This window comes from Sciurus carolinensis, chromosome 10 (genome assembly GCF_902686445.1).
Source record: "Sciurus carolinensis chromosome 10, mSciCar1.2, whole genome shotgun sequence".
NCBI classification, from domain to species: Eukaryota; Metazoa; Chordata; class Mammalia; order Rodentia; family Sciuridae; genus Sciurus; species Sciurus carolinensis.
Window position 1 is genome coordinate 86,675,589 of NC_062222.1, and position 22,649 is coordinate 86,698,237.

The window sequence follows — 22,649 nt, forward strand, 5'->3', positions numbered from 1 at the left end:
AAGAAATATGAATGTGGGCCTGATGAAGAAGTTTCTATTTTATTCTAAATATGACAAAAAGAGTTTAAAGAGAAATAATTTAATTAATTTTCCATTTTCTAAGGATGAATCTGTCTACTATTAAAAAAAAAAAAAACTACAAGAAGACAAGAGTAGTAGAAGGGAGACTAATCCAGAGACATTGCAGGCATACAGGGAAAGGATGCAGTCAACTGAATTAAGGAGTTACAAGTGAAGATGGTGAAAAAATAGCTGAATTGAGAAAATAGTTATAGAAAAAAATAAGAAAATTGCTGATTGAATTTAGGAGCTGAAGGAGAGGGAAAAATAGGAAAGTTTGGGAGTAGAGTTAGGTTTGACTATGGGGAATTTCCTTCTGAACCTGTACATTTGACATATACAAGCAATGAGGGAAGGTAAATATAAATATATATCTATAATTCAAGGGAAGCATTAAGTCTGGAAATAACAACTTTGCAGAATTTACAAGAAAATTTTCAAGGAAGTAGAGGAAAAAGTCAAGTTAGAATGACTAGAAGAGAAAATGGAAAATGTAGGTTTTAGAAAAAATATTAGATGATATCTTGGTGACCTTGAGGTAGAAAAAGATGTCTTAAAGATGATGAAAAAAATGGTGTCATAATAAAAAAGAATCTTAAAGTAAAAAATGATTAATTCTATTTTATTAAAATAAGAAACTTGTTATTCAAAAGATACTATTACAGTGTAAAATGGCAAAATAATAAAGTGAGAGAAGATATTTGCAATATTGGAGGATACAAAACTTAATTTCAATACTTTTAGGGCATTTTTCAGCTGGGCCTGAGAATTAAATTCATGTTAGATCAATAGGAGAAAAGCACACAGATTAATTTGAAACAAATTTTTCATAGCACACGAACTTTCATAAAGACTCAAAGATGCAGTTAGAGTTGATCACTCAAATGCTGAAGTGGACAAAGGGTAATAAATTGCAAAAAGTAATTATGTGGGAAAGCAACAAGAGTTAGTTTAACAAGGTCTGTTCAGAATTCTATGTCTATTTTCTGTTCTCAGTGATAAAATTTTTCTTTCATTCTGCTTTAAGGCAGATATTCTTCACATTGGAACTCATCTCTTACTTTTAAGACCAGCACCAAAGAAAAAGTGATCTAGCACCTGCTGCTTTTTAAGTGACATTAACTCCACATATGCCAGTGCCATATTTTAATTCCCTTCACAATATGCATAATTAACAAATAGCTTGTATCTGTAATGGATAAAGAATGACTACCAATCAATAAGGAAAAGAGCAATAATGCAATAGAAAAATAGGTCAAAGTTTGGAATGGACATACATATCAGAGAAAAAGGAAATTCAATAAATATGACAAAAGAAGCTAAACCTCATGAGAAGTAAGGGCAATGAAAATTAAATCAATATAATATACTACCATGACGCACTTGTAAGAATGGATTAAAAACTAAAAGTCTGACAATATCAAGGACTGGAAATAATGTAGGAGTGTACATTGCTTCATAAAATTGAAAAAATTTGGCAACATCTAATGAAGGATATGATATGCAGACTCTATGACCTAACAATTCCATTCCAGAGTAAATACTTTAGGAATGTATGTACATGGGCAAGAATAACAAAGAAGCCTTATTCACAATAGCCAAAGAGTAGAAACCAAATGCCCACCAACAGAAATAAATAAGTAGATTTTGTTATATTCATGCAATCAAATATTATATGACAAAAAATCTTTAGCTACATTTAACAACACAGATAAGCCTTAAGAACACAAAGTTAAAACAAGTCAGTCACAAAAAGGAAAGCAAGGAATTTGTCCCAATAAAAAAGACTTACGATTACCTTTCAGGGAGTAGGACTAGGAGGAAACTTATAATTGGTAAGGGAAAGGCATACAGCTGCCAGTTTGTTAGCAAAGTTCCATGAGTACTTGTCTAACTATAAGTCATTAAGTCATATATTCACACTTTATCACTTTCCTGTACATATATTATTTTCCACATTTCTGACTCAGAACTTCTGTGGTGTCCCAGTGAGGGGAAGTAATAGTGAGGGGAAGCAATCAACTATTTTCAGGTCATTCAGGAAAGAATCCTTTAAGGAAATATATGCAACTCTTTTTTTTTTTTTTAAGTTCTGAATATATAATGATAGTAGGAAAAGATTATTATTCTAATTGTTTGCATTTAAATTTTTATAGCTTTAGTATCTATCTGTACTAATATTAGTATACTTAAGTATTTCTAATGTTAATGATCTTCAAATTTCTGGTTATAGGTCTTCCACAAATAGTAATTTTCCTAAAGAATAAGTTGTTGAGGATAAAATTAAAAGATACATATATTTCTAATCCTATCCCCATGAGGAACTCTGAGGCCCCAGCTGTGGGGCCACCAGGAACACGGATCCTCAGTGGCCAGTTTTCCTACCTGGGAGTCTTATCCTATGTGGGCAAGGGGGAATCTTTGATTTATTTTCACCAAGCCACTTCACCCATCAACTCCAAGTCCATTAAAATCAGTCTTTCTCTCTAATCCACAGGTTTCTCCAAGTTAATTTTTCTTCATTTGAAAGAATTTCTTAATCTTCCACTACTGCTTTCTCATTTGCCTGTCTGCGCTGCCCCTCAGCCTCAGAATTGTCACTGGTGACCCTGCTGGTGCCCAGGCTGGCGCTTCTTTTACATATTATTTCTTACGTTCACGTATCTGACTGTGTCTTAAAAAACCATTTTTTAAAATTTTTATTTTTTACAATTTAGTATTAACTTTCAGTGTGTTCCCCTGGCTCCCCACCTCTCTGAGAAGTTGTCCTCCCTTTTATTGGTGTGATGCTGAGGAGCTGTTAGGTAATGCCTTCTCCTTCTAGTCCAGTATCTTTAGAATCCCCAGCTATTAATTCACAAAAGGGAAAGCAAACCATCAAATTTAATGTCCAAGTCTATTACGTGAGGACACTAATATTTGGACAGGGAGATAAATTCAATAAATCTTTTAACGATTGCTTAATTAGATATTTGGACTCAGAAGGAAAATATCAGAACTTTGCCTAAATTTGTTATTTCCTCTCGTTTTCTGGTATGTCATGCACACATAATTTTTTAAAGTTAGTTTTATTTTAGGTATTTTTACTAAAGAAAAAATTTAACCCCTATGCCAGAACCTTAAAAATACATTTTTTAAAAATTCAAAATATAAAAGTAAATGATAAATGATAATGGTGGCTATTAGTCTATTTGTACCAGTGTTGAATGATATTTTTGCATATACATTTTTGCATATTGTCATTTTTAGAAAAAAAAGAGATAAGAAAACACACTCGAATCATAATGATTTAAGTATTTCCCTTAAAAAAGAAATATTTCCCTTAAAATGTTATTCAAATAAAATATTATTCAAAATCTATGCTGAAGATTAAAGATGTTCACTGATATGACTATGTTCACACAGTAGGAAACAGCAAAACATGGTTCATGGTCTTCTGATATAGCCCAAAGCACTTTTCACTAGTACCCATCAACTCTCACCAGTCATTTACACAACAGCCATTCACATTTGTCTCCTGAAGGACTATGGCAAGCAGAGGGGAACATTTGCTTTTTTTTTTTTTTTTTTTTTTTTTTTCATTTGTTAAGCTTGAGCAATAATTTTCCCTACTTCATAGAATTTTATTTTGGAAAAAATGAGGCAATATGAGCATCTTAATAAATCACACAAAAGGAAAAATATGAAACTTCATGACTTAGAAAAAATATAAAATGAAAATATAAGCAGGCAAGACTTTTTGGCTACAAAGCTATATAATCAATTTATTTCACAAAGTATATATTTTAAAAACCTATTTACATTATTCCTTAATTTTAATGATATTTACCATGACACCTTTTTCTAAATATCTAAATTATACACAGAAACAGAAGTGTCACTCATCAGCAGAATGTTCAAAATCCTCTCCCATTGGAAGTTTTCAAAGTGAGCTTCTGTTCATAATTACAGAACTCATTTGGGGAGAAATTATGAAGTAAAAACAATTTCCCTAAATACTAACATTAATATTTTGAAAGTGTTGTAGTTAATATGTTCAGGTCTACACTGATGTTAAAGAATATAGGCTATACAAAATTTCTTCTGTTAAAATCTGCTTCAGATCAAACACTTTTATAAGGATTTCTATTTTTACTGGCAGTGATTTTGTTAGGAAACTCCCGCATAAGCTAATTATTCTGGTTACTCTAGCATAAACTGTTTTTTGTCTCTTGACCAATTTTGAACTTCTACATCAGTAAAAAAAATAAAGTTTGGTTTCTCCTGTTTTCTGAGTTCTGTCTTGTCGTTTCCACAACACTGGTATTATTTTTCACGTATCAATGCTAGTTTTATTTTCCAAACTCTGAGTTTTCTACCTAAGAATCAGAGTGAATACAATTTCCTCATTGACCTAATAATACTCATTCTCTCACTAGTGGCCCCCACATGGTAGGAGTTATCATGTTCTAAGGACAGAGATTTCTAAGTCTTTTTCTATTCACAGCCTTATTACTGACAAATATATAAACGCTGGCTGTAATTCAGATTGGAAACTTCAGAGTCCTGGTGTTCAGATGGCTAGTGAGCTTATCTATGTCCTTCCACGTGGCATGTTTCTTACTTTCAATGTGATTCTGCACCACATATGCCTCCTTGTTCCATGCTTTTTCCAGCTATAGGCACCACAGAGAATCAGGCCTGTCTTCCTTTCTTTCCCAGGCTCCAGGGTGTCCACTGCCTGTGGCCATGCATTTAACACTCAACACCATGACCACCTATCTTCCAACACGAAGCCATTAGTGCTCTCTCTAGAGGTGTCCTAAACTTTCCACCTTTAGGAATGGTGCAGGAGTCTGTGCAGGGGCGAAAAGATTGGCTTCTCCCAAAATCTATGCCATGTATTTTTATAAGAAAAAATTCTGATAGAGTGCAGTCTCAAGAGAAATTTCTTGAACATTTCATTCAACTCTTACTAATCACTCCTTCCTGAAAAGCTCTCCAAACCCCTTTATAGCATGTCCTGTTTTAGGCCCCTGACTCCTCCATCTTTAGAGTTGACACTTAGTCCTGGGGACCTGATGTATCCCCTGCACTCCCCTCATCACTGCCTCCAATAAAATTCCATAACTCTATTTCTGAGGAAATAAACTACAGCTTCCGTACATATCAATGCAATAAAAAGAGATGACTAGGTGGAATTTACTAGATTAATAGATGGATGAAAGGATGTGGTATTGTAAAAGCTGCTATGCTCAAGTGAGTCAGATGAAAGCAGTATACTACAATAGTTTTTTTTCTTTTTCTACACATATAATTAACTGAATCAAACACTACCTTTAACTCCTAAGCTTCTCTTCTAATTCTAATGCTGTCCTAACTCAACACTACGCACTCATACTCATAGTGGGCCACCGGCTATGGAGGTGGGGGAAACATCTGCCTTTTACTATTCTTGTGATGATTTACACATCCTTGTGCTTTAATTTAACTTTATGTTTTGTTTGTCTTGGTCGCACTTCATATGCAAGTTTGTTTCTTTTTAGCCCCAACGACGTCACTTTCCCTATGCTTTTGAGAGTCAAAGAAATTTAATGAGAAAGAAATTTGAATGAACTATCAAAATCATAAGCAATAAAAATAGGATCATAAAAAATGAACACCAGCTTCAAAACTACATTTATACCTCCTATTAGGTTCAGTTAGGGGAAAAAAAATTGTAATTATTCTGCATATGTAATGGATATTATACCTAATTATATTATTCTAGTGAAAAAAGAAATAATTTGATTTGTAGCATTTATGAAAATGAGTATTTCCTCTTTCTAAAACTTTGAATTATTAAAGTTAGAGTGTAAATGAAATGTAAATGTATATATGAGATTAGATACTTTCAAACATGTAATTATGAAAATTAAATATGTTCATAGAAACAATGATATCACACATTAATAAAAGTATCAAAGAAAGCATTCTCAGAGAAACAGAGAATCTAATTGGTTTTTATTTATTAGAATGCTTTACAAAAATATTTAAAATACAAATTATCAGCAATGAGTATATACGTGTGTGCATATATACTCATTAACAAAATCCAAAGTACTGTTTCTCAGATTATAAATTGTGTGTATTTCAGAATTACTTCTTAAATTAGCTATATTGGGCTTTTAATTAAAACTTTTTTGCAGAGAACAATATCTCTTCTAAAATGGCTTACTTATGTTTAAAAGTCAACAAAATTTATTTCTCCTAAATACCTTCACACATTGAAATATCTTTAGGTTTTATTTTGTGTAGTTTCCTCACTTCTAACAAACTTTTACTTTACAAAATGTATTCTGTTTGAAAGCTGCATAGGAAAGTGCATGTTTTTTACTTACTTTTAAAACACATCCATCTTAAAATTCTACCTGAAATGCTCAAATGACTATAAATGAATATGACAAAAAATTTTAAATATACTTTAATTTTAAAAAAGCATTGTGTAAGCAACATAATAGTAATGAGGAATTTAAAACATTTTTTAAAAAATAACACTGCCAATCATAACAATTTTCACATTCTAAATTCTCTCAGTCCTTATATAAATACAAACATAATTTTAGTCAGCTTGTAACCAGACTATAAAATAAATTTTTCATTCTTCCTTATTCACTTTATATTTTACATTTGCTGTGCTGACTTATGATCATTATCAAAAGGTGTTTACAGTTAGTTCATATGTCAGTGCATCTGTTAATATTAAGATAAAAATTAGAGAATTAATATTTAGAACATAAAAAGAACTCAAAAAACTTTATACCAAAAAATCAATAACCCAATTAATAAATGGGCAAATGAATTAAACAGACACTTATCAAAAGAAGAAATACAATGGCCAACAAATATATGAAAGAATGTTCAACATCATTACAATTAAATAAATACAAATCAAAAGTACTCTGAGATTTCATCTGACACCAATCAGAATGGCAGTCATGAAGAATACAAACAATAATAAATCCTGGAGAGAATGTAGACAAAAAAGGAACGCTTTTACACTGTTGGTGGAATTGTAAATTACTACAACCACTACAGAAATCAGTGTGGAGCTTCCTCAAAAAGGAAGAACCACCATGATGTGGTTATACCACTCCTTGTTATTTATCCTAAAGAATTAATGTCAACATAGTATATTGATACATGCATACCTATGTTTATAGCTGCACAATTCAAAATAGCTAACTATGGAACCACCCTAGGTATCCATCAACAGATGAATAGATAAAGAAAATGTGATATATATGTAGTACATATGCACAATGGAGTTTTATTCAACCATAAAGAAAAATGAAATTATGTTGTTTGCAGGAAAATGCATGAAACTTGAGACCATATTAAGTGAAATAAGTCAAAATCAGAAGGTTAAGGGTCCTGTGTTTTCTCTCATGTGTGAAAACCAGAGAGGAAAAAAGAAAAATGGTGGGGGTGGATCTCATGAAAAACAAAGGAAGAGCAATAGAGGAAAGAGACCAAGGGGTGGAAGGTGGGAAGTGCTAGGGAGTAATAATGGTCAAATTATATTGTTAAATTGTGTGCATGTACAAATATATAACAACAAATTCCATCATTTTGTACAACTATAATGCACCAATAAAAAATGTGGGAAAATTGTGTAATATTTTCAATCCACTAGTCATTTGGTTGACTGATTTTAGTGGCAGCTTTTATAAAGTGGACATTAAAGTTGTAATCAAAAGGCAAAGAAGAAAAGAAAAGCAGAAAAATGTCTTTGATTCTTTAAAGTGTCCTAACATTTTATCACAAATCTTAGTTAGATAGAGAAGAGACTTTACATAAAATTAAGGAATTTACAAGGAAACTTAGAATTATAACTTCCATACATCTCTCTGTAGCATCCTTCCATAGACTCTTAAAGGTATCATCCAGTGCTTTTCCTTGGATACTTCCAAACATCTCATTCTCTGACTCCTGCCCAGGACAATGGAATTAGATTTCACTTCTATCTTCACATAATGCTTCATGTGTACTCTATCAAGTGCTTACTTTGATATATTTTCATTACCAGTTTCTTTGACTGTTTTCACCATGATATTATAAGCATCTTAGAATATTATTTCTAATTATATAATTAGCATAGTGCCAACTTCATGGTAGGTGTGCAATACATATTTTTTGCTCAGTGAAGAAAGAAAGTATCCTATAGCAGAATCTTTGAGTCTTTCTTTGGAGAAAGACCAGGAAACTTTTCATCTGGTCCCTGATGTAATATACTATGTAACCCAAATATGTTTTCTTGCAAGATTCTATGAGTTTATTAGAGTTTCTGAGCTTTAGATGGTAAAGTAGTAGGTTTTGAGAAAGTCACATCAAGAGAGTAGGATTAGGCTAACCTTGAAGGATAAGTAGGATTTATATAGACAAACGAGACTGGGAAGAATACTCTAGATATTTTAAACACATACACAAAAGTATAGAGTCTGGGGTGCTCAAATAAATAACAATTAGTGTAGAAACTAAAAAGAATATAGATAGATCTGATCAGATGTATGGAGTATGAATGTAGATAACTCCTATTAATATGAAACTGCCATTAGGATTCTTTTGATCCTAATACAAATATGATTCCTCAGATTACCTTTCCCTATAACAACATAATAACTAGATTCTCCCTTATTGTGTTCCCTGACCTCTGGCAAATTCTTTTTCTTCCAGGTCACACTGACTGAACATTAAGGTGTCTATCTAGTCTCCATAGCAATATCAAAATTGGCTACTAAAAACCAGAATGCTGTCCAAAACTTTAGGAAATTACTGCTTAAATATATATTTTATTAAATTAAAAATCAACTCCCTATAGATTTCAGGATAGCATACATTCTTTAACAAGTACTAGTATTAAAATAGCAGTAAAACATTCAGGGAAGAATTCATGAAAGGATGATATGTGGTTAAAGGAGGCAAGAGAGTTATGAGTTGGAAAGAATCCAGATTCTGATGGAGGGTTGCAACTTGGAGAGTCATTAGCTTTTCAATGAAGAGCAAAAAAAGAGATTGCTATAATTATCAAAAATAGATTCTAAAGAGTGAAAACGGCAGTCAATCATTTCCAAGTAGACAAAAAAGAAAAATGGTTCTTCTCAAACCAGATGGCCCTACTGCTTCCTCAGACACACAACTGAGTTTTAAATTTTTCCCCACTAGGGCCATATGATTATTTATTATTTATGGAGTGACATATATACAGCTCATGCTTTACTAAAGTTTTAAAATTAATTAGCAAATGTCCAGAAAGCACTTTGAAGATGAAAAATTGTGTAAGTGCTAAGTATTATCATTATGCCATTATAAAACACATAAAAGTCGCAGAATCTTGTAAGCTAAATAGGTGGAGAATGACTGTGCTGCTTAGCACTCAAGGGGAAGATGGCAAAGGGACAACCTCGGCAAAGAGAGGAGTCATGGACATCTCTGCAGAACAGGTGTGTTTCAAAGGGTTGGGCAGCAGGAGGGCCTGCCATTGTTCCTCAAGTAAATTGTATAAAGGGACCAAATTTGTTAAAGCAAGTTAATTTGTGTTTTAAAGTTCTCAAAAATGAGGTGCTCCCTCAACATTTTGTGGAAATAGGAGCAATATAAATCCTAAGCAAAAGAAAAAACATGTTTAAGATGTTTAAATTTTAACCATTAGGGTCTGTTCTGATCAATTTTTCTGAGGAGTCTTTCTGTTACAATCAGAACATTCACTTAAAGTATGTGTACAATTGTTGAAACTTGAAGAGGTTGAGAGATTTTATCTTTGAAAAGATAATTTCACTATGAACATTGAAAAGATGTAAGTTATTTATATCTATTTCCAAAGATGGGTGTTGACATAAGATATCAATGTTATGTTTGCAATATGCTATTTCACCTGCAGGAAGTGTTAGACCAAAGTTTAGATCTCAATATTTAATTAGTAGAATATTGCACTGCTTCACTTCTATATATGCTTTGGTATGGTTAAACATTTTAGTTGGAAACAAGAATGGAAACAAAAAGAGAAAATTTTGTTCCTTCCCATTAGCCATATTTTTAGAAAGCAACAGAACTGAACATCAAAGAAAAGTGCTGACTCGTTCCACAGTACCCTCAGATGGCCAAAAAATTTTTACATTTTTATTCTTAAGCTAATGAAATTAATACAAAGATAAATGTTCACGTACATTTCTGGCTTAACCTAGCACTCCAACAAAATGCACGCCTTGATAAACCTATTGAAATGCACTCATATTTTTTAAAAATAGTTTTTGATGAACTTTGGTTTTGATATCTGGTGAACGGAATAATATTGGGCAAGATGTAACTTCCCAGTAGGATGCTTTAATAATGTTACTTTTCACTTTAACATTAATATTTAGCTTAATTAGCTACAAGGGAAACACTGAAATATTTTCCATCAAATTAAGTTACTGTGAATCTTTTTGATTAACAAATCTATATTAAAAAATCTTTCATCTCAGCTTCTAAATAATGTTTTCTTTGTCCTTCATATCAACTTCTTCAGTCTCTTATTCTCCATAAATAATATCTGAGAGAGAATGTATAAACAAACTTAATTTCATCATTTTAAGGAAAACTCACCCGCAAGTCACTGTTTTTAAAATCCCTAAATAATCTTTGATATCATTGTCATCTTATTATTATTACTCAATGACTTCAGGATACATGTTGTGAACTAATGGAACAGATATGGAAAAGTAAGGCATATTGCTAAAATCAAAGCAGGTTTTTCTATTCTTCACCTACACTCCCACCCAAGATTCAATTTGTGTTGAATATTAAGTAGTCTACAACAAACATTCCAACTAATAATAAAAATTTGGAAAGTGGAACTTATATACCTGACATTGATTTTAGAGAATGTTTTAAAGAAAAAAATTTGAATAACAATAAAGTTAAATTTTCCTTTTGAATTTAGTAATATACACACATCGCCCCTCACAACACACAGACAATGGATATTTTCTAAATTAATAAAACTTTGGCAGGTAGGAGGAACACCTAAATCTTAGAAAACTTAGATGAGAATAACAGAAATAAACTCTTTCTGCCTTTAAAATTATTTTTGGGGGGGGGGTGCTGGGGATCAAACTCAGGGCCTTGTGCTTACAAGGCAAACACTCTACCAACTGAGCTATCTCCCCAGCCCCTAAAATTAATTTTTATTCATTAATCATAATTTCACATTTGTGAGTTAAATAGAGAGGTCACTGTAATGACCTTAAATTTTGACTATAAGGCGGGTGAGAATTGAAAGTTAAAGTAGCCTATACGACTTAAATTTCCTTCTGGGGATGAGAAAAGAACCCTAATCCAAACTCTAACCCTAACCCTAAATATACTAATGACAACCAGCAGAAAAAACTCTACCTCTAGTGCTAATCTTCTCTAGATTTAATATGTCATAAAGGGAAAATATTGTTTTATAGTGTCCTCATGTGTAAAATTGGGAAATCAGGATGGATGATTTGCAAAGTCCCTTCCAGCTCTACACTAGGCAAATATCTTACTCAAGGAAACTTAAATATAAAGTGAATTTTAAAGACAAATGATGCTCCATATGAGACAAATTCTTGTATACAACAATTTCTTTTTATGTCACCTTGTAGACAAATCAGGAGAAACAACAAATGACAGGTTTCTGAATATCCATAGCTTGAATTATTGTAAATTTGTCAATATTCAATTTTCTTATGTATAAAAGTAACACTTTTATACGATTCAATCTATTAGAAGGACACAGCTAAAGGAATAGGAAACATACTATAAATATTTGCTACATAAAGTTTATCACTCATTTATCACATCTTCCTTGGGGCTTATCCCATGGCAAGGTGTGTTGAGTAAAACGGGCAAATATATTGCTACGGGTTTGGAAGCAGATATTTTAGAACACATACTCATCTGTAGGAAATTAATTTACCAGAGTTTACTGTACCATTTAGTCAATTGTCATATGAAAAAATTTAAATACTATTCTAGACTCAGTAAGTGAGTTGATCAGGTTGAAAAATGGATCAGGCTGAGACAGGAGGATTGCTTGAGCCCAGGAGTTCAAGACCAGTCAGAGCAACATAGTGAGACACCCAGCTTGACATGAATCACAAAAGAAGTGTTTCTTCTAAGTTTTTGTATAGTGAGATTTATTTTTAATTTTTTTCCTAATGAACCAAAAAGGTCATGGGCATCATATTTCTATAGAAATATTGAGATACTGATAATTATGTGCAATGTCCAAACAATTTGAATAAAATACTTTTAAGTGGTCAGAATTTTTTTTTAGAGTATAATGAAATTTCTAAAAAAGATTAACACTTAGACATGTTACCAGCATTGAAGATCTAGTTAATATTTTCTGTTTAGGAAATATCCTCTATTTAGGGAATGACTGCTAACAAACTAAAAAAAATATGTTTACTGATAGATATTTGATTTTGTTAGCAAATAGAAATCAAAATAATATAGGTATTAATATAGAAATTTCATAGTAATTCCAATGTATATTGATTTTCCTTATATATGTCAAAAATAAACACTTTCATATAAGCATATCGCAGTATTATATATATTGATAGTGCATAAAATATTAAAATACATTTATATTAATATAAAATAAAATAGACTATATAAATAAAATATATTCATATTATTTAACAAAATAAATATAAATAAAATATGAAAATATATATTATGTGCTGAATTGTGTCCCCCTGAAATTTGTACATTAAAGTCCTAATCCCTAGTTCCTCAGAATATGACTATATTTGGAGATAGGTAAAAAGAGGTAATTAAGTCAATATAATATAAAAAAATGTTCTTCTTTTATTAGCTGGAATATCAATTATTTAGGAGTGAATGTTACAATATAGTTACTTTATTTAACTTCTTTAAACTACTTCAGAAAAACAAAGTATATATTGCAAAATGTTAATAGTTCTCATACCTTTGTGATGGTTATGTTGCATTCCATTTAACTATTCTACTTTTATATAAATTGAAATTTTCTCAGGATAAAATAAATTTTCTTTTTATCCCACTTTCTCCTCATGTGTAGTCCCAATTCCTTACTCTCCTTTTCAGTAAACTCTTAGAGTGGTCAGTGGTCATTGCCTCTAGTTTCTCTAATTCCATTCTCTTTTAAACTCTTACCAGTCTTGTGCTCTTTCCACTTCTAAAACTTCTTCCATCAAGATCACTAATTACCACTATAATGCTCATCTAGTAGTTTCAGTGCTCATTTGTTTATCTTATTTGAACAATCATCTGGAATCCTCTTCCTCATATTTGACTCACTTCCATTGGCTTCTAGGATACCACTTTCTTCAGTTTTTCCTTCTACCTTACTATTTCCTCTCAGTATCCTTTGCTGGGTCTTCCTCTTGTCTCTAGTCTTTTATTGAGGAAGTAATCTAGTGATCTTATATTGGTCTTCTTCTCTACCTACACTTATTCCTGGTAATCTCATCTAGTCCCAACACCTATGGGCTGGTGAATAGGTTGGTGAACGCCAAATTTATATCACCAGTCCAGACTTCTATCCCAACCTTCAAACTTATATATCCAACTCACATCTCCACTTGAATACCTAATGAACATTCCAAACAAAAAATAAAAAATTCAACTTGTACCCATCACCACAAATTTGGTCTATTAACTGCCTTCCCATCTGAACTGATGACAATTCCATCTTTTAAGGTCTCCATTGAAAGACCTTAGAAACTGTCTATGACTCCTCTCTTCTACTCACATTCCATACCATTCATCAACTCTACACTCAAAATATACCCAAACTTCAAACCCTTTCATTTTACATGGTCCAAGTCAACATAATCTTTCTACTTGAATTACAGTAATCAATTTCTACCTTGTCACTTTGTTTCTACTTTTGCCCTCTACAATTTATTCTTTGCAAAAGTGATAAGTATTCCTTTAAGACATTTGGTCAGATCATCACAAACTTCTGATCAAAACTCTTCAGTACTCCCATTTCACTCAAAGGAAAAACGAAATTATTATCATAATCCAGAGGCTCAAGAAGATCTGATATTTGTACCTCTGGGATTTAACTTTCTTATTACTCTTTCCCTTAATCAGTGTTCTAGTTCTCCTACATAACATACCAAGCATGACCTTACAACAGGGCCTTTGTCTACAATATTCTAGATATTTGTATGGATAAACCCCTCACCTGTGTCAACTTCACTCATATTTTAACTTCTCATTTAGTCTACCATGACCACTCTATTTAATTTGTATCTTGCCACCATCTATACCTCACGAACACCCCTGCATTTCTGATCTGCTTTTCCTAGATCTACTTTTTTCTGTAGCACTTAATACCTTTTAATCAGTTATGTATCTTATATATTAAGTATGCTTTTGTTGTCTGGTTCCATTGGGTAAAATATAAGCTCCAGAGGGTAGAGAGTTGCTACTACAGTATACCTAGTACATAGTAGGACATCTACAAATATTTTTGAAAAAATAAATGAATATTAATTTAGTATTACCATTATTATTCATATGTACTGAAAAATAAGTAGTCCAAATACTACACTCACTAATTTTTCATTTTGTTTTCCAAGCTTAGCAGTCCACTAAATCCATAACTAATATAAAAAACATACATTTATGCTTAACATCAAACCCATATTTAGCCAGGTGTAGTGGCACATGCCTGTAATCCCAGTGACTCAGGAGGCTGAGGTAGGAGAACTGTGAGTTCAAAGTCAGCCTCAGCAAAAGTAAGGTACTAAGCAACTCAGTGAGACTCTGTCTCTAAAAAAAATACAAAATAGGGCTGGGAATGTGACTCAGTGGTTGAGTGCACCTGAGTTCAATCCCTGGTAACCACGCCCCACCAAAAAATGTCCACATTTATTTCTGAGAGTCCTAGATCAAGCTCATATTGAAACTTGTTCTCCTTTCCTTTTTGCCGAGAAGAACAGAGTCAAGGACGAAAATCAAACTCACAAGGTGTGGGAAGATTACCCTGTGTATCTTGATGATGGTGATTGCTGCAGTCATCATTGGACTCATTGTCTATTTTGTTGCTTATGGTAAGTATTCATATGTCTGTCTTATAGTCACATGTACTTGTGGATTCTGTGTTGGGAAAATTAGGAATTCTGAAAATTGGAAAAATAAATCATACGGAGTATTTCCTTACTAGCTTTTTTGCAATCTTTATACTTGTTTTTAAGGTTTCATTGGGATATAACTGATATAAAAATTGCACATGTTTAACATACACATTTTGATGAGTTTTGACATACACATACAGCTATGATACTATTATCACAACTGAAATCTAAACATTTCTATCCCCTCCAAAACTTTTCTTGTCTCTGAATTTTGTCCTTTAGTGACACTTAGATTAGGGCATTCTAACACAAGAGGAGATGTATATATTTTCTTTACTTTTTTTCTTCCCGGGAAAGGGTTATGTGCTAGGAAGACTTTGATCACTGACCTGGACACACCCCCTATATCTTTGATGTCCTTAATAGCTCTCATGGGAGATAATAAATGAGTTAACAAATAAATATTAAGCCTAGAATCTGAGATTTCTTATTCAAAAATCTATAATATTTTCCCTATACAATATTTTCTTCCCATAAAATTCTCCTTGAAAAGGAGCCTATTCTCTAAAAAAAATAATTATTTCACACTATAGTAATCCTATTATGCTATGGTATACTAGAATTTCTCTTATCTGTTTCTAGGTACCTGTAGTCTGATCTCCCTCTATCTTTTCTCCTCACTCCCCTTCTTAGCCTCTATTAATTACTAGTCTGTTCACTACTTCTATGTAATCTACTTTTTTGCTTCCACATATAAGTGAGAACATGGCAGTATCTGTCTTTCTGCATGAGGATATTGTTTTTATAAGAAAAACATTTCCTTGCTTTCCTGTGATAGTTACGTGGTAAATAAGAAAATATATAAAGGTCACCAAGTATTTTCAAGGCAATAATATTGTCTAATTAACTTGTATTTAGTTACATCTACCTATGCTTGAAAATTGATAATACATACATGTATGAGAATCATTGTTTATTCAATCTATAAGAACGATGCTTGGCTGTATATAAATATTTTCTCCTGGAATCATCTCCTGTGGCCACCATGTTCCCATCACATATAATTCATGGTTCCCAGGTTGAGGACTATTGTTTAAAAACATACTTGTATTTTCTGAAAAAAATTACATTTATAAAACAGACCATCTATCCAAATGAATATCCACTTCAGTTTATAAAGCAAAAAGAACATTGACATCGAAATACAGAGGTGTATGCACAATGAAGTAATGAAGCAGTCCCTTCAGGAACCAAAAGTTGGCAACCATCTGTTTCATCTTCCTACATTTTTCCATAGACACAGATTGTACAAACATTATCATTAGATATATTGTAATGCCAGCTATTACCACTGCCAAGCCAAGCATATGCCCATAAAACGTTGAATAAGAAGTGCTCACTCCCCAGAAAGACACAGTACCTGCTGTCTTTCATCAAGGGTGTAAAGTACCAGAAACTGGAGATAGGAGGAGAGTATTTACAGAGTTTGTCTTTGGAGATAGGTGTGTTTTAATTATTACACCATTACCACCATCCCATATATGAAGAGTGGATCATGTTTTCCCCTTCACATCAAGAGATGAACTTTAAAAAACAGACCAGTATGTCCCTAAGACCCTTTCAGACTGATTGGATTCTGACTGACAACTGGATTATCTAAAAGGCAAGAAATTGGTGCATGATTGTTCAGTAGTGTGGTGGTACCCATGGGCGGTTTGAGCAACAGGATCTTTGGGGCAAATAATACATTAAATACTTCCTATGGATCAAATACAGACCACTCAGAAAAAGTTCCATCATTTTAGGTCTTGTTCAAGTGGCTTCATGAGAGATAATCAGATCTCAGTTATAGAATAGTAGATGTCTCTAGCTGTCCAAGTGTTGAGGAAGGAATAAATTTGAGCTGGATCAGAGATATATTTGTCCTTGTAAAGTGATAGACCAGACATCTCTAGCGATGGGGGAAAAGGAAATTCATAGTTCAGAAAACATAGAGGCAGCCTTATAATACTCCTTCTTATGAATGAAGCTGTCAACATTATTTTATTTGTCATTCCCTACTCCCAGACTCCAAACCTGGAAGCAAATGAGCCATCTCTTCACTATCAGTTCCCATGACCCAGTTAAACAAGAACAAACAGTTCGACAAACCAAAACACAGGACAAATATTCACTTCTAGTCACCTACCTTTCTCTGCTTCAGATTAACCTAAATGAAAATGATGTGTTTTCTATTTGGTTAGCTTTTTTATTCATGCTTAATTTTTATGAATTTTAATGTCTTCTTTTTTTATTTTTTTCTAATTAGTTATACATGAGAGAAAGAATAAAGGTGTCTGAAAATGTACACAGATTGAAATCAACAAACCTTCACTTACTGATGACTTTTATAATTAATGCACTTACTAAAGTAGGTGCTTTATTTAGAGTACAAAAATAAATAAGTATACTTATTTTCCAGTAAATATATATGAGCACTAAAATTTGAATTTTATGTAATTTTCACGTATCACCAAATACTATTCTTCTTTTGACTTTTTCAACCTTTCAAAATGTAAAAGACATTCTAGGTTCATAGACCACTCAAAACCAGGTGGCTGAAAAGTCATAGTTGCAGATTCCTGTTCTAGGTCAATGAATTTAAACCCCAGCTGTACCTGAAATCACCTGTAAAGGTGTTTTTAAAAATACTAGTACACAACTGGGAATGGTGGTAGAAACCTATAATCCCAGTGACTCTCAAGCCTGAGGTAGGAGGATTGCAAGTATGAGGCGAGTCTCAGCAACTTAAGGAGGCCCTAAGCAAATTAGCAAGCACTTGTTTCAAAACAAAAAGGGCTGGGAATGTAGTTTAGAAGTAGAGCACCCCTGGATTCAATTCCCAGTACCAAATAGATAGATAGATAGATAGATAGATAGATAGATAGATAGATAGAGAGATAGATAGATAGATAGAGATAGCAAACTGTAGATGGTGATTTTGCACTATCTCAAAAAAGTACAAAAAGTTTTTGAATATATCATCACAAAGAAATGTTAAGTGCTTGAGAAGATAGTTATACTTACCCTGATTTGAACATTACACAGGAGATCCATGTACCCCACAAATATATACAATTATTGTACCAATTAAAAAGTAAAAATACAAAAAGTAAATTAAATTATATTTCCTTACTCTAACAAATATGAAAAAAATACCAGTACATAAGCTCTACTCTCAAAGACACTGTATAGAGGGGAAACCGTAGGCTTCAGAGTTTCCCAGATGGTTCTAGTGTGCGACTAAAGTTGAAGACCACTGGCCTTAAGGAAGACAGATGCATATATAAGATCCAGACATGCATAATTTCAAAGGTCATTGACCCAGATTCATTACATCATTTCAAGGTGTCAGGAACTCAGGCTCCTTCTATCTTGTTGCTCTACCATGCATGACCTAAATTGTCAATGTCATCTCAACATCCAGTTACAGCCATCATGTCCAAATTCCAAACTCAACTCAAAATGGATCAAGGACCTAGGAATTAGACCTGAGACCCTGCATCTAATAGAAGAAAATCTATCCAAATCTTCATTATGTTGGCTTAGGAGGACCAGACTTTTTGAACATGACTCCCAAAGCATAAGAAATAAAAGCAGGAATCAATAAGTGGGACAGATTCAAACTAAAAAGCTTTTTCTCAGCAAAGGAAACAATCAACAATGTGAAAAGAGAGCCTGCAGAGTGGGAGAAAATCTTTGCCACATGCACTTCAGATAGAGCACTAATCTCCAGAATTTATAAAGAACTCAAAAAACTTTACACCAAGAATACAAATAACCCAATCAATAAATGGGCTAAGGAATTGAGCAGACACTTCACAGAAGAAGATCTATAAGTAATCAATAGATATTTGAAAAAATGTTCAACATCTCTAGTACTAAGAGTAATGCAAATCAAAACTATCCTAAGATTCCATCTCGCCCCAATTAGAATGGCGATTATCAAGAATACAAGCAACAATAGGTATTGGCTAGGATGTGGGGGAAAAGGTACACTCATATATTGCTGATGGGGTTGCAAATTGGTGTAGCCACTCTGGAAAGAAGTATGGAGGTTCCTTAGAAAATTTGAAATGGAACCACCATTTGACCCAGCTATCCCACTCCTTGGCCTATACCCAAAGGACTTAAAATCAGCATATTACAGTAATGCAGTCTCATCAAAGTTTATAGCAGCTCAATTCACAATAGTTAGCTTGTGGAACCAACAGATGAATAGATAAAGAAACTGTGGTATATATACACAATGGAATATTATTCAACTATAAAGAGAAATAAAATAAAATTACAACATCTGCAGGTAAATGGATGGAGTTGGAGAGTATCATACTAAATGAAATAAGTTAATCCCAAAGAACGAAAGGCCTAGTGATTTCTCTGATAAATGTATGATGATACATAACGGTGGGAAAAGGGGGGAAGGCATAAATGGAGGAAGGGTGGATTGTGCAGAGGAAAATGAGGGGTGGGGAGCGGGCAGGAGGAGGGAAAGAAAGATAATAGAATGAGACAAACATCATTACCCTATGTACATGTATGATTACACAAATGGTATGACTCTACTTCATGTACAGCCAGAGAAATGAAAGTTGTACTCCATTTGTGTGCAATGAATCAAAAAATAATTTAAAAATTATATTTAAAAAAAAAAAAACAAATTCCAGACAGCCAGAATAGAGAAGATGAAGGAGAAGAGCAAGTACTATCTCAGCAAGAAACTATCACAGAAGTTGCACACATCACTTTTCTTTTCATTCGTCAGAACACATATGCACAAGGTTACTCCTAGATGTAACAGAAATGGAAAATGTAGTTTTTATATTGGGATAGCATCTTCTCAGTTAAAAATAACAGATTATATCAGCATAGAAGAAAGGATATAAAAATACTTAGTTTCTGCCTCAAGAAGTTAATATTATATTGCAGTAGGTAAGTTTTTGAGTAATTAGTAAGGAAATTGACAGATGAGCTTTCCTATAAAGTTTATTGATATGCATAGAGAATGCTAACCTTTCTTAAGAATTTTCTCATTAGTTCTATTTCAAGACAATATTTTCAAATATTGTGCTGATTAGAAATGGAAACTCAGCCTGCAAAATAGAAGCTTTATTTTCAAATAGAAAATAGAAGCAAAAGCATCAAAGTCCAGGCAAATCAATACCTATTTGAATTCAAATTTGTGATCTGGGGATATAGCTCAGTTGATAGAGTGCTTGCCTTACAAGCACAAGGCCCTGGGTTCAATCCCCAGCACCACTAAAAAGAAAAAAATTTGCTCTGTCTTCTTGCTTCATGTCCATGGAACAAAATGATAAGTATGTGTTACTTTTTCTATACTGTTCCTTCAGTGACAAGTTTAGTATTAATTGAATTCTATAAAAAGCATTTCTGACCCTCCAGAGAACGATTAATGAGAAAAAGGAATGTAGAACTTCTCTCAGCAAGTTTTAAATGTAGATAACAGAAACTGAGACCCAGGCTAAAGATATTAAAGTCGATCCATCCTCTAAGTTTATTCCTGTCAATAATAGGAATAATTGGCTTCCACCAGAACCCAGATTTGAGAAAATAAGTCACTGTGTATGAGAAACATCTAAGAACCATGCAGAGACAAATGTACTGGTACTCATCAGTACACATATATGTATGAATCCAACAACAAAAAGAAAAGAATTCATGGAAAAATAAAAATAAAAATTATATTTCTTTTTTCTTTTTTTTTCACATAAGGGAGTTTATTAAGCAAACAAAGTGTCTCGCTGCAGGGTAAGAGAGAAAATGAGAGGAAAAGAGAAAGGGCGCATGCTAGAGAGAGTGGAAAGCGAGGTAAAAATTATATTTCTAAAAGGACAACTGACATCTTTTTTAAGAAGTCAACATAAATATATTTTCTTGAACAACTGTATAGTATTTTTAAGTAATTATTTAAATCTAAGGAAGAGAATTAGTGAGGCTCTAAATCTTCCTTAATCTCTAATCTTTATCCACAATGTGAATTGCATTATTTGAAAAATATTACTCTTAGAGGAATGAAAAAATTTAATAAAATAAGGTTTTAAGGAATTTTATGTCCAATTTTTTTCTGCCTATGGTATATATTAGATTTGAAGAAGATGAACCAACCCTTTATTCTGGCGATCCAATAACTCCTCGCAATGCCCATGGCAGTACTCCACTTACATCTATCTCTTCTAATTCCATGCTTGGTGCTGTAATATGATAACAGAGCTGGAGAATGGCTTCAGTCTGTAGTGTCTGAAATTCATTTAGTAGTCCAACGAGTTAACATAACCTAATACTGCCCCTATGCTCCTTGATGCACAAATATTTCCAATAAGTCATAAAGTTTTCATGCAAAGAAATATATAGCAGTGAAAAATTATATTTCCTTCAGGTTATTCTAATAAAACCAGTGACAAGGGAACGATAAATATAAAAAATAGACATTGATGAAAGAAAAAAATTAAAGCAAGGGAGAAAAGAATAGAAAACTGTAGTTAAAAGAAGTAATCACAGAGAAAGATTCTTCTTTAAAAATCATCTTTCTAATAAATGTGATAATATTCAATTAGATGTATGAAAAACATAAATAAGAAAGCAAACTATCAATAATCCTACTCTCTAGTCAGAATTACTCACTATTTTGGCATGTTTCCTTCTTTCCTTTTCATGTGCATTTTCATGATGTTAAATATTATTCTGAAACATGATTTTAATGATGACACAATATTTCATAAGCAGATTATAAATTATTTTGTTAATTTCCTACCTTAAGCACTTAGGTTATTTCTAATTTTTTATGTTACTTTAAACAATTCATTTGTATACATAGATTTGTATAGAATTCAATACAATGAAAATAAATTCTTAAAAGGGGACTCACTGAATGAGAAGAGAATGTTTTTCAAGTTTTTGATAACGTTATCAAATTATCTTTCAAAAATGTGTTCAATTATCATTCCTACAGGCAGCCCATAAGATTACCTGATTTTTTTATTGAAACCTTTACCCCTCAAAAATACTATCTTATTTTACTTTGCACTTCTATTCTATTGGATGTCTGTTCCAAATAATTAACTGTAGTCATTGAAGTGAAAAATTTTCTCCAAAAATATTGCAAAATTCTTTTACTTCCCCTTTTTAAATTTTTCTCACTCTCTCCTTTCCTCTTTTTCTCTCGCATATCTCCCTTCTCTCTGCCCCCCTCATCTCTCTCTCTTATTTGGCCTCATTAGTCCACAGAATGGAGGAAAACAATGGGACCTGAAAAATTAACAAGAATTTTATTTTCTAATTTAGATGTATTCAAATAGTACAGTGTAACCTATTCCTCATTTTAGTTCCTTTGCTTTTCTTTCTAAAATTGTAGGTTTCATTTTTTTTGTTCTGCTTACTTAATGTGGAGCACTTACAAATAATGCCTCCTTTACTTTCTACCTTAAT

General features: G+C 32.6%; 1 protein-coding gene across 1 annotated transcript in view; it reads left to right on the forward strand.

Moving 5' to 3' along the window:
* Window positions 1-9,465: 9,465 nt before the first annotated feature.
* LOC124995102 (transmembrane protease serine 11C-like) overlaps window positions 9,466-22,649 on the forward strand; it is a 60,259-nt gene continuing 47,075 nt past the window's right edge. Inside the window, exons 1-2 of the mRNA XM_047567575.1 lie at window positions 9,466-9,521; window positions 15,025-15,140. Coding sequence (XP_047423531.1) covers window positions 9,466-9,521; window positions 15,025-15,140 — 172 coding nt within the window. The remainder of the gene's footprint in view (window positions 9,522-15,024; window positions 15,141-22,649) is intronic.